A 14,438-nucleotide genomic window follows, 5' to 3' on the forward strand; every position below is an offset into this window, starting at 1 on the left:
TACTTTATTATCTTATCTTTGCACTCCTAGTTTCTAGCAGTACCCGATTCAATAAATGTTTGCTGAGGGACTGACTGAACAAATAAAGGAAAATAGAGATGACAGGTGGAAGAGGAACTAGGCTAGGAAAAGATAATATTTGTTTTCAAATATATTAAGTTTGAGGTAGTACCTGTTTAGTGGAATGGAAATGGGCAAGACTTAATAAAGAGATCGGGTCTGCAGATAATAATTTTATCCAATGACAGGACTAGTAACTGTTCTTAGAGGATTTAATAAGGCCTTTTTTTAATGGTTGAAATGATGAGAACAGGGTTTTGAAATGCAACTTAAACTAAATCTAAATTTCAAAAAGGCATATGATTCTATGAGTTACAGAATAAAAAATGAAAAAATAATTTATAATTCAAACATTCTTAACTTATGTAAAATAATTTGATTATGCTATCATTCAGAGCATTATTAAACAAATTTGTATTATTACTTTACATTACCAGGTCCAAAAAAGGTAACTCTATTGGCTCCCTATCAAATTCAAGATATCAGATCACAAGAAATTGATTCTTACCACATTTAATACACTTAAATTTTCATCACATTTTCTCTGCATAACTAAGAGTCTGCCCATTAGGCACTGAGTTAATCTGAAAGTGTACAGGTGTTATTTTTACTACTGCTATGCTTTTTGTTAATATTCTATGATTTTTAAGACTGCCTTCTTAACCTTTACTATATATAAAATGAATATTTAAAACTGAAACTTGATCTTTTTTCTTGGTCATTAAATAATTACTTTATTTTTGAGAAAAAAAATACTCCCTCCCCCAAATAATCTTTACTCCCTGCCAAGATTTAATATAGTGGCTGTTAATAATTGTGAAACTTGATCTTATGAAGACACCCCACTGCCACCATAACCACACACCACCATCACACTTTCTTTTTCTTGAGACTATCTCATTGGTAAGCCTGTGGCATATGTGCATGTACACACTTTAATTTCAATGTCCTCTGGGCTGGAGACAAGATGGCGCAGTAGAAGGATTTAAGCTCACCTCCTCTCATGAAAACACCAAAATCACAACTAACTACTGAACAATCATCAACAGAAAGGACTCAAACCTACCAAAAGTGATACTCTACACCTAAAAACAAAGAAGAAGCCACAACCAGATAGTAGGAGGGGCACTTTTGCAATAAAATCAAATTCCATACCCACTGGGTGGGCAACCCACAAACTGGAAAATAATTATATTGCAGAGGTCCTCCCACAGGGTGAGAGTTCTAAGCCCCATGTCAGGCTCCCCAGCCTGGGGGTCTGTTATCACGAGGAGGAGCCCCCAGAGCATTTGGCTTTGAAGGCCAGTGGGGCTTGAGTGCAGGAGCTCCACAGGTCTGAGGAAACACAGACTCCACTCTTGGAGGATGCACACAAGTTTTCACATGTACTGGGACCCAGGGCAAAACAGTGACTCCATAGAAACCTGGGCCAGACCTACCTGTGGGTTATGGAGGGTCTCCTGTGGAGGCAGGGGTCAGCTGTGGCTCACTGTGGAGTCAAGGACACTGGTGGTGGACGCTCCAGGGAACACTCATCAGCGTGAGCTCTCCTGGAGGTCGCCATTTTGGCACCAAGACCTGGCCCCACCAACAGCCTGCAGGCTCCAGTGCCAGGACGCCTCAGTCCAAACAACCAACAGGGTGGGAACACAGCTCCACCCATCAGCAGACAGGCTGCTTAAAGTCGTCCTGAGCAAACAGCCGCCTATAAACACACCCCTTGACACGACCCTGCCCACCAGAGGGACAAGACCCAGCTCCACCCACCAGTGGGCAGGCACCAGTCCCTCCCACCAGAAAGCCTGCACAAACCCTTGGACCAACTTCACCCACCAGGGGGCAGACACTAAAATCAAGAAGAACTACAATCCTGAAGCCTGAGGAATGGAGACCTCAAACAGAGGAAGTTAAACAAAATGAGATGGCAGAGAAATAGGTTACAGACGAAGGAAGAAGATAAAACCATGGAAGAAAAACTAAGTGAAGCAGAGATAGGCAATCTACCTGAAAAAGAATTCAGAAGTAATGATAGTAAACATGATCCAAGATCTCAGGAAATGAATGGTGCACAGACTGAGGATACAAGAAATGTTTAATAAAGAGCTAAAAGCTTTAAAGAGCAAACAGAGATGAACAATACAATAACTGAAGTGAAAAACATGCTAGAAGGAATCAATAGCAGAATAAATGAGGCAGAAGAACGAATAAGTGAGCTGGAAGACAGATTTGTAGAAATCACTGTTGTGGAACGGAACAAAAGAAAAAGAATGAAAAGAAATAAAGACAATCTCAGACACCTCTGGGACAACATTAAATGCATCAACATTTGCATCATAGGGGTCCCAAAAGTAGAAGAGAGAGAGAAAGGGACTGAGAAAATATCTGAAGAGATAATAGCTGAGAACTTCCCTAACATGGGAAAGGAAACACTCACTCAAGTCCAGGAATCACAGAGTCCCATACAGGATTAACCCAAGGAAGAACACACTGAGACACCTATTAATCAAATTGACAATAATTAAAGACAGAGAGAAAATTTTAAAAATCTTTTAAAATATTAAAAGATAAGGGAAAAGCAACAAATAACATACAAGGGAATCCCCATACTGTTATCAGCTGATTTTTCAGCAGAAACTCTTCAGGCCAGAAGGGTAGTGGCATGATATACTTAAGATATATATGTTCAGATTTGACAGAGAAATCAAAAGCTTTACAGACAAGCAAAAGTTAAGAGAATTCAGCGCCACCAGATCAGCTTTGCAACAAATGCTAAAGGAACTTCTGTATGCAGAAAAGAAAAGGCCACAATTAGAAACGAGAAAACTAACAAACGGGAAAGGCAAACATAGAATAAAGGTAGGAAATCATCCACACACAAATATGATATCAAAACCAGCAATCGTGAGAAGAGGACAGTACAAATTCAGGATATTGGAAATGCATTTGAAACTAAGAGACCAGAAACTTAAAACAATCTTGTATATATACATAGATTGCTATATCAAAACCTCATGGTAATTTCAATGTCCTTCTCAATGCCATTCTGGTTAAGATTTTAAAAAGTTCGCCAGCATTAATTTTTTTTACTATATAAATATATTATCTATACCATAAATATTTTTTTTTAAAGTAGTATCAGCCATTAATACATCCACAGGTAATTAGAAAAAATGTGGAAAAGCTCTTCACATTTCTGGAATTGAGAATTTGTAGTAAAAGGTCAGGCTGTACTAAAAGATCAAGTTTACAATGTGCATAATACCAAACCAAACTCCTATTTATAATAATCATACAAAATTAACTTTATATCTTACACTGTAATATATGTATTTACAGTTGGCCCTTGAACAGCACAGGTTTGAACTATGCGAATCCACTTACACACAGATTTTTTCAATAAATACATATGACAGTATTACACGATCTGCAGTTGGTTGAATCTACAGATGTGGAACCACAAATATGGAGGGCTGACTGCAAAGTTACAGGTGGATTTTTGACTGCCCTGGGGCAGGGGACCAGTGCCCCTAACCCCCCTGTAGTTCAAGGGTCAACTGTAGTTGATTTTCAAGTCCAAGAATTAGAAAGCAGCTGTGTCAGAAAAGAAAAAAAAATTTTTAATGGTTTTCAGATTTTTGATTATGGTAAAAAAACACATAAAATAAAATTTACCATTTTAACTAGTTTTAAGTTTACAGTTTAGTAGTGTTAAGTATATTCATATTGTTGTGCAACAGATCTCCAGAACTTTTTCATCTTGCAAAACTGAAACTTCATACCTGCTGAACAACTCATTTTCCTCTTCCCCTACTTTGTTTCCTTAGATATCTTATATAAATGCAATCATACATTATTTATCTTTTTTGTGATTGGCTTATTTCACTTCGCATAGTGTCCTCAAGGTGCATCCCTGTTGTAGCATGTGACAGGATTTCCTTCGTTTTTAAGGCTGAACAGTATTCCATTGTATGTTTATATATCACACTTCATTTTTGCTTTCATCCATCAATAGACATTTGGGGTGCTTCTACCTCTTGGCTACTGTGAATAATGCTGCTATGAATAAGAGTGTGCAAATATCTCTTTGATACGGAAGTTTTTCAAATAAATTTTATCCAATGACTATTCACTATCCAGGAATAGTGAGTGCTTCAAACTAAATGTCTGCAATTGTGTTATTGATAAGCAGTTGGAAGAAAAAAGTGTCAAACACCAACATGTGACAATGGAAAGGAATAAAGGCTAAAACTTCAGTTAAATATAGCGTATTTCTACTCATAGATGGACAATGACTATTCATCTCACACAGCAAAACGCAGCCTCCTTACCAGTAATTACTATACCATCATCTTTATGGGCTTCATCTATTTCTTCAACATGGACTTCTGAGTTCACATCAATCTCTTTCCCTGATAACTGTAAATAAGCTTGAAGAGAAGATGCAACCTTGACAAGGACAGATCCTGTGATAAATTTAAAGGAGAGCTGATTAATGCAAAGAAATAAAAAGTACTAGAGCCTATTATAAAAATGATTGAACAGGTAGCATTGCTCCTGATACACTGTCTTTACTCATCAGCTTATTTTATTTAAATAGCTGTACCTTTTCCTTACTCCCAGGTATTCCCAAGGCATTCACAGTATCTTCCGTCAAGAATATGAGTCATTAGGACATCATGAACTGCTATTTCTCTTTTTGCCAATAGCCCTAGTCAGCTCATCCAATACCAGAAAAGTGAAGAGTTTAATACACATGCAGCTTATAGACAGAATTTACCATTAATTGAGCATTTACTAAGAGCCAAACACCTTCATTATATTATCTTTTAATTTCTCTCTCAACTCTATGAGGTATTATTATAATTTCGATTTTACAGATAAGAACTTGCTCAAGTTTCCACTACAGCTACTGCTGGAATCAAGATCCATTTCAATGACAACAAACCTATGCTCTTAACCATTGTCGTGTTTCATACACTGCTACCTCATTGTATTACAGGACGTGTAACCTCACTGATCATTATAATACAACCAGAACCTTGAGCTCTTGTGCTTTCAGTGGTACCTTGTTTGGTTGGGGGTGTGGAGAGGGCGATAACAAAAATTTAAAACGGAAATATTTAAATTTCAACTGACTAACGTTTCTTTTTAATGGATTACAGACTTTTTGGGTACCTGAAGCAAGACACTCAACTTTATTTCATCTACAATCTTACAATAATTCAACTTCTAAAGGACGAAATAAGAAAAAGTACTCTGTTGGGAAGGAATCATTTTTCAAAACAATTACGTGGTTTGCAGCACAAACTCACCAGTACACTCCTGTTTCAAGAGTTTTTCTTTCTCTATTTCTCATATATCAAATAAATAAGAGAGGCCTTTCCCATAAAACAGTAACCCAACTCTGTGGACAAAGATGGTCAGGATGACATCCATTGTGCATGTTGTAAAGATTCCTTTTAGAAGGCATTATTTATGGGTCTTTGTGTGCTTTCTAGTTTGGTTAACATCAGCTTAAGTTTCACTAAATAATTCCATATCTTCTCAGCCTTTCTAATGGGAGCTGGAAATTTGCGGTTAAGACTGATGAAGTTTCATATTTACTACTCAAAAAGGGGGGAACAAAGCACATAACTACAACTGGTTTATCTTATTTAAAAAACAAACTGCTTTTAGGGTTTAAATGTAAACTACTGACAGGAGTTACCCATAAAAACAGATATGAGAGCTTTAGGAAAATACAAAACAAAAACAAACCTGGAAAATGTCGGGAGGAATAGAAGATACATGTTTTTTCTACCAAACATACTTTAAAAAGTAGAAAATAACAGATTTTAAAAAACTTTTTCTAGGACATTATCTCTAAATACATCAAATGTAATAATTTTATGAACATCTTTCTTTTCTGTTCTTAAATAAAGGGATCTTAAATCTGTCAGAGTTTTAAAAATGTTAAGCAATGCAGATAGTTCTATCCCCATCTCTCTCCACATCCTTAAAAAGCAAAAACTATCACTATTAAAACTCCATTCCTATTTGTGAATGAAGAATTCTCATGACCTGAAAGCTTTCCCAAATGTCGCATCTCTAAGACTATCTTCTTTAGAAAGGAGAGCTCCTGTATGTCTTCAACCTCTTTTCACTTCAAAAACTGCTTCACGGTTATTGACATCAATACCATTTTTAAAAAATTAAAAAGTGAACTAATACAACAGCATCATTTATTGAAGTGATACTATATATTAAGATTAGTGGCTTTATCAAGGACAATTTTTTAAGTGGAAAAGTCAGTACTCAGATGCAGTTCTGACTCTCAAGCCATAACACAGCCTTTCTGAATGAATGAATAAGGTCACTGTGTTAAGTTTCATAGGAAGAGAGGAAACAAGCATTGTGACATTCTTTTTCACTTGGCAAAATGGCCATAGGAGCTGAAAGGACAGCCTAAGAGACTCAAGTAGCTGGCTCTTAAACCCTACAGCAAGACAGTGGCAGAGTTGGAAAGGAGTCCAGATGTCTTTACTAACTATTAAGCAACAGAATCCTGAATAACTTTCCATCACTCCAGAAAGTTACTGTTCCCAAGTGTAGTGAGAATTAGAGACCTGAATTAAGACAAAAATCTTTGTTTCCAGCTATCTTTAAGCTCCTGCCAGTATCATAGTCCCAACAGGAGAAAACAGAAAATTGTAAACCCAATCAAATCTTGCAACATCATATGCTATTTCAATAAGTTACTGGAACAACAATCCAAATAATAGTTAAAAATAATTCAAGTGGATGAAGATTAGCAATGTTTTTTGTTTGTTTTGTTTTACTTTTTTGCCCGTCCATACAAAACAGGAAATAATTTTCATGTAAGAGCTGCTATTCAAAACTTTGTTTTTACTCTGTTACTAGTTACATTAAATGTAGTAATGTTTATTCTCCTTGGGTCTTCATAATACAAGAATGCAATTACATGACTTTTTTTGACATTTACAAAATACCCTGAATAGTATTATTGAAGCTCTTAGAAATTTAGTGAGAACATAATATTATCCTATTTAAAAGGAAAAAAAATGTGATCTTGAGAAATCAAAAAATACCTGTGTCTCAGCAATAACTTCAGTTTCAGACGTCTGTGTTTGTAGTTTTATTTTGACATTGACAAGAGAGCCTCACTGGACAAAAAGCTATTAAGAAGTATTAAAACTTTAAATTGTAAAGTATTTAAAATTTAAACTTTAAAGTTTAAAGTATTTAAACTTTGCCAACATGGCAAAGAAATTACTAACAGCAGGAACAACTGGTCTCTGTGGAGGTTTTTTCCTTGTTATACACATAGCCTTGCTCTGTCTCATATGCAAGAGCTTCCAGACTTTCTCTAAAAAATTTTTTATACAGAGCTATGGTTCTTAACTTTCTGAACCCAGGTCACTTAAGCCCCTATAGCCAAGCTACTCCAAGTACCCAAGTCACTTGCCAGCATGCACGTGTACATCTATGTGCATGTATGCACACAAAGACTTGTATATTCAGCCTTAAAAAGTGTATAATTATTAATGAAAGACTTGGACTCTTAGAATAAGCTATTTGTATTAGAAATAAGATTACAGAAAGAGACACATCATAAGCCTGATACTACAAGAGACTAAGTCAATAATCACTTTAGAGGACCTTTTGGTGATACCTTTATTGCACAATCACGCTTTTAAAAGTATTACTCTAGAGTAATGGCCTGAGAAGGTCCTCTTACAAGTTAGCAGGAAAGCTTCCAAAAGAATTTATGAGAGCACTTCCCCTCCAAAGAATATTCTATTTCCGACATAAAGCTAAACTGAAAAAACCCAAACACTAACACTAAAAAATTCCACAATAACAGTCAATAAACTACAACATTTTTGTTTGAATTACAAAAGGAAAGATAGTCTTCATGGCCATCTGTTCCAAAAGTTTCAAAGATCACTGGTCTAGAGGGCTAGTATACCAGTCTTTAAATCAGGTTCTAACAGAGAAAAATTTTATTGAAATCTCTATGTCAGTGTAGATAAGATAATTTGACCATCTGTTTCCTGAATGTTACACAAAACCTTCCTTACACCATATGTCAAAATAAAACATTCTACTTGGCTAACCTTTATGGGATTTCAATTCCACTCTTCCCAGTTGGCTGACATAAACATCTATGGCACCCTGATAAGTCGAGGCACTTAGACATCCAGAAGACGAATCTAGGAGGAAGGAAGAACCATAAGCATAATCGTCTTATTTGAGTAACTGAAATTATTAACTTGAAATAAAAGGCTCTACTTCAGCATTAGGATAAGGAGCTAAGAGTCCTGCAAGGTTTTGTATTATCCTTATAACTATACCATCTTTTGCTTTAAAATGAAAACAGAATCAGAAATCTAGAAATCTACAGCTGGATAACTAATAAGAAAATCCCTATGCCTGTAGTAATCTCCAAAACGTAACTCTAAACATGTTTACTCTAAAACCTAATGTGTAGGAAGGACCGTACACAAGCAATGACAGCCAAGACCATTAAGCACCACTGATACATTTAGTTTATTATCAACTTTCAATATTTACTAAAGAACTCTATTTCACGTACAGTCACATATAAGTAGTAGCGAAGTTAACAAAAATCAAAACTCTTATATTTTCTCCTTTTAGCAAATTTGCTAGTACTAAAAAGTGCAGCTAATAGTGAAAGATTACTCTAGATAAGGTTTTGTTGCATTTCTCAGAGGGACAGAGATGGGGGGGGGGAAGGAATGACTTGAAAAGTGGGTAAAGCTTGTTAATATTTAAATATTTCAAGTTTCTGGAATTGAACAGATTATCTTTAAGTCAAGGGAAGAAAATTACAATTAAGGTGGTCCTGATTTGACACTCAAATTTCCCTATGTCAACACTGAACCCAATTTTCAATCAGCCAACATTTCAAGTTCCAGGGAAAGCTGACAGCCAGATAAAGAAGAGAATGTGGCGCAGTGGTTGAGAGTCTGCCTGCCAGTGCAGGGGACACGGGTTCGAGCCCTGGTCTGGGAAGATCCCACATGCCGCGAAGCGGCTGGGCCCGTGAGCCACAATTACTGAGCCTGCGCGTCTGGAGCCTGTGCTCTGCAACAAGAGAGGCCGCGAAAGTGAGAGGCCCGCGCACTGCGATGAAGAGTGGTCCCCACTTGCCGCAATTAGAGAAAGCCCTGGCACAGAAACGAAGACCCAACACAGCCATAAATAAATAAATAAATATTAAAAAAAAAAAAAAAAGAAGAGAATTATGCTGAAGAGTCAGTGCTAGGTAGCTTCTCCTTTTTCCTCCTCTCCCACAGCAACAGAACTTTCAGTTCAATATTCTATCTGATTGCCCTGAAAAGAGCAAAGCATATTTTTTTAGAGAGATCTCTTAAAAAGCATATTTTGGGCTTCCCTGGTGGCGCGGTGGTTGAGAGTCTGCCTGCCAATGCAGGGGACGCGGGTTCGGGCCCTGGTCTGGGAGGAGCCCACATGCCGCGGAGCAACTGGGCCCGTGAGCCACAATTGCTGAGCCTGTGCGTCTGGAGCCTGCCCGCGCACCGCGATGAGGAGTGGCCCCCACTTGCCGCAACTGGAGAAAGCCCTCGCACAGAAACGAAGACCCAACACAGCCATAAATAAATAAATAAATAAATAAATAAATAAATAAAATTAAAAAGCATATTTTATCAGGAGGTTTTATTACTTCAAAGTAGAAACCAAGTAGGGAGTATGGTGAAAATAATGCCAAAAATTACATTGTATTTTTTGCAAAATGTGAAGGAAAAAACATTTGTACACTCACAAAGGAGCCAACATTCTTCTTTACAATAAATGTTAAATGACTCTAAACAAAGACAAAAACTTGGGAAGAAACTGTTTAAAATGTGACTTCAAGATAATTTATAATAATTTATCTCTAACCTATAATCAAAATGCCATTTATCAGATCCAGTGTATTTAATTTTTAAGTGTCAAAACTGAACACTGAAGCTGGGAAGTTAAGTCACTGGAGATAAATGACAGAACAGCTGGACAAGGATGAATATTTCTCTTCTCAGTCACCACGAGAAACTCCTTTAAAAACCTCTTACTGCATCCTAAAGAAGTCAAGTAAAAATATATTATGGTAAAAAAATGTGAACTACAAAGTGTCTATTATCCCAAATTGAACAAAGTAAAATATTTGAAACAACAGTTTAATTTCTTGCTTTCTCTAAGGGGGAAAAAACCCACAAGATTTTTATATGGTTCATAAACAATACTTTTTATTTCTTTTCCCCTTCACATGGGACATAAACAACACCTAAATAATTATATCCTAAGCCACTAATTAATTACATCCTCATGTTATCGGTCTTGAGCTCTAATCATGGCCCATCCACTGGAGGCTGTCAAAAAAATTAAAACTCAAGATGTGTTTTCAAAAGAGAAAGCAAAGGTGGTATTTTAAAAGCTATGTAGCAAGACAAATACTAATTTTCTTTTGTATTCTACAATACAAATGATTGGAAAGAAAAATTAATTATCAAGAGTCAAATGAAGGCTTCATTCACAGAATTTCATTTTTTGGAGACTCACAAAACAGAAAAATTCTATTATAGCTCTTGGAGGAAGACTTAAGGGAAATATGCATTAGAGATTAAGAAGTAAACAGAAAATTATTAGTCCAGACAGTGACTGGAATAAACTCCCACAAAGAGTTTTCTATCACCACAATTTTGGACAAAGATTTTGTTCATCTGACAGAGACCACTGAGTTTTCCTGTAAAATTACACAGACAAAAGAGAAAAACTGATGTCAACTACCAGCTAAAACTACATGTAACCAAATAAATAGATATTTGTGATATATACTCTGCTATTAAGCAGAGAATAACAGCTAAGCTCAAAAGGCTAAAATTCCAAACTTTTCTATTTTCCTTCAGATAAAGGGAGAATTCTCTTGAAATTGTTCAAGCAGGTTCAGAAAATTCTTCTGAATTTTTATAATTTCACCTCAAATGTCAACACATAGATAACTAAGGAAAAGCAACACAAAAGATATTTCTTGATTTCTGCAACTTGATTCCTACACTTCCATAGCTACACTAATTGCAAGAACAAGGAACGAATTTTATATATAGGATGTAAAGGATTTGCAAAGGCAGAATTTTAAGGTCACTTCAAGGAAAGTTTTCTAAATTAATGTCCTGCCTAGGTATTCTATGTTAGGGAGATAGCATATAGGAGGCTGGGCTTATGAGAGACACACAAGGCAACCCCTACTGCTCCCCACACTCCCCAAAAAAACCTATGAAGATATTCTTTTTTAAAACATATAATTACCAGTATACAGCTTCTGGCAGTGCCTTCCAAAAGAGGCAACATAGGGCAGAGAAAGTAAAGCTGGGTGAGCAACTTCTATTCCACTATTATCTACTATCAAGCTCTGCTTTCCCCTGTTGACTTTTTTTAAATGGAAGATGACCAGGTATTGCAGAAGAAAGATATTATTTTAAAAAATATGAGTCTAGGGAAAATCAGGGTTTTGATATACATAATCAAATTTTTTATAGCACTTCAGCTTCTAAGAGACCTCTATATGTATTATGGAAATTAGGAAGAACAGGGTTTGGGGATGTAGGTTAGAATGTATTTACAAAATCCAAGTGACTGATGAGACTACCTAAGAAGCTAATCAATTATATTATCTAAACTAGAATTAAAGGACCATAATTACACATAGTCTTCTTAAAGGAATCATGGAGATGACACACTCTATTTTCCTGAAATCAGATAGTATAATACCTAAATCATCTCTAGTCTCGTAATATTCCAATTTGATACTATTATATGGCCTTTTCTCTATATCCATTCCAATATTTTGAAGCCTCTGCTAATCTAACAAATTTCCCTCTCAGGTACCTAAATCACTTTTTGTTTCTTTGTAATTGTTTTGCTTCTACTGATCTCAATTTCTCAAAATCCAAGTTACTCAATTGACTTTAATTAGGGTGTCAGGATTTGCAGAGCTGCCTTCAACTTTCTCCAGCAGATCTTTTACTCTAAGGAAAACACAAACCAATCAATCAAGAAATTTCAAATAAACATTACCCACTTGTCATCTTTGGGATTAAGGCATCAAACCCCAAATTTCTCCAGAATCATAACAACAATGGTTTTTAGACTCTACAGCAGGGTCGCCAAATTAGAGCCCCCCTCTTGTTTTTCTTAATAAAGTATTATTGGAACACAGACAAAACTATTTGTTCGTATATTGTCAATGGCTGCTTTCATGTTAAAGTGAGAGAGGTGCATAGTACAGATAGACCGTGTGGCTCACAAACTTAAAAAATGTTACTATCTGGCCTTTAATAGATAAAGTCTGCTGCTCCTAGAGCAAAACATTTTGTTTTGAGCTTTTTTTTCCCCCAAAAAACAAAATGTAAAATTTGATTCTATTTAAGACAAAGAGATTTACGAATGAAGCCAGCCCTTTTTCCTAAGGCTTCAGTAATGTACACAGATAGGTATACAATTCTTGCTTATAGAAATGAAAAAAGTTGTTGTCTTAAGGTAGTTCAAGCTTTTCATTGACCCAGATTGCTTACTATTTTCTAGGGGTAGTAGAGTTGCTTCCATCCAATTTACTAAAGTGAGAAATAGCACATCACCAAGTAGGTAACTAGGACTCTGCTGACTTGCTTAAAGAGTATGTCAACTTTCTGTTTATTTGTTTAACCTCTTAAGCAGTGTGCTATTATTAAACAAAAAATTTAGCAATGTTTTTTGACTTATGAAAGTGCTCGAGTGGGTTCCTGAAAAATTGTATGGCATCTCCTGATCCAGCTTTCAGTAGAAATGGGATGTATTCCCACAAATCAGTGACTTAGGTCCAGATATATTCAAAGGAAGAAACCTGTCACAGGATCTAAACAGCTTTGATTTCTATATAAATTTTGGATGATTTCTGCTGTGCTCCTCTCTCACTTTCTCTCCCATTCTCTTTCCCTCCTTTCTTTTTCTGAATTAATGCTCGATATGAAAATATACACAATATTTTGAAATGACAGTACAATGTTTTACTGTTTTTTATTCATTTAATAAAATGTCAGGAATATCTTTCTATATTGCATACTATAGAGCTAGGTTATTGTATTGTTAAAGACTGAGTAATATTCACTTTATGAATGTACCATACTATAATTATTCTCTTACTGGGAACAACTTAAAATGTATACTCTCTTTTGCTATCATAAACAAAGAGATAAATGCCCTCATGCATATATCTTTATATCCTTACCAGATTATTTCCTTGAGATAAAGTTCTAAAAGAGGAAGTGCTAGAGCAAAGCAAATGTAGATAACTTCCAATTTTGTTATACGTTTCCAAACTGACCTACAAAATGGTTGATCAATTCATACTTGAACTAACAACTGATAGGAATCTCTGTTTCACCATAACTTTCTCAACAATGGACATTATCAATGTTTTAAATCATGACTGTTTATATTTAGATGTTTTGGATTAGCAGTAAGGTGGAACAACATTGTACATGTATATGGACTGTTTCTCCTGTGAACTGCTTGTTCATGTTTATCCATGTTCCTATCCCACTGATTGCTCCTTTTCTTCTCATTTGTTGTATGTACATATGGATGGAGATTTTATATATATGTATCAGATATCTTTCTAGTTTGTTACCTGTCTTTTATTCTGGTTTATATTTTATTCATACAGAAAAAAAAATCAATCAACTCAGAATTATACACCTAATGATAATATCCTTCCAAAAAGAAGGCAAAATGAAGACATTTTTGATGAGAGAAAACTAAGAGAATTTATTGCCAGCAGACTTAGACTGACTATAAGAAATGCTAAGGAAATGATACCACTTGTAAAATCATATTTTCAGGAAGAAATAAAGAGCACTGGAAATGGTAAATATCTAGATAAATATAAAATATTACTTTCCTCTCTTTTAAGTTCTTTAAAATACATATAACCATATAAAGCAAAAGTCATACCAATGAATCAATATTAAGGGATCTATATGTAGATATAAGATAGCCTATACTATAAAGAACAAGAACAGGTAAATGGATCTATCTGGTTGCAAGTCTTGTGCATTTTATATGAAGTGGCATAATATTATTTCTAAATAGACTGAGAAAAGTTAAATTCTTATATTGAAATCACTGGAAACTCCAATAAAAAATGCAAAAAGGTATAGCTAAAAAGTCAAAAGGAAAATTAAAATGGAATTCTGAAAAATATCCAATTAATGCAAAAGAAGTCAAAAAAAGGGAGGAAGAAAGAAACAAAAATAGAAGGGACAAAATAAAATAAATAACAAAATGGTAGACCAATACCCAACCATAACAATAATCAA

At 35.3% G+C, this 14,438-nt stretch overlaps 1 protein-coding gene across 1 annotated transcript in view; it reads right to left on the reverse strand.

Moving 5' to 3' along the window:
• The window catches only part of FAM185A (family with sequence similarity 185 member A), a 72,198-nt gene that overhangs the window by 16,911 nt on the left and 40,849 nt on the right, over window positions 1-14,438 (reverse strand). Inside the window, exons 6-7 of the mRNA XM_082473673.1 lie at window positions 8,178-8,273; window positions 4,389-4,523 (exon numbers count right to left, since the gene is read on the reverse strand). Of these exons, the coding sequence (XP_082329799.1) occupies window positions 4,389-4,523; window positions 8,178-8,273 (231 nt within the window). The remainder of the gene's footprint in view (window positions 1-4,388; window positions 4,524-8,177; window positions 8,274-14,438) is intronic.

Source organism: Balaenoptera physalus, assembly GCF_965194825.1.
Source record: "Balaenoptera physalus genome assembly, chromosome: 8".
In the NCBI taxonomy this organism is placed as follows: Eukaryota; Metazoa; Chordata; class Mammalia; order Artiodactyla; family Balaenopteridae; genus Balaenoptera; species Balaenoptera physalus.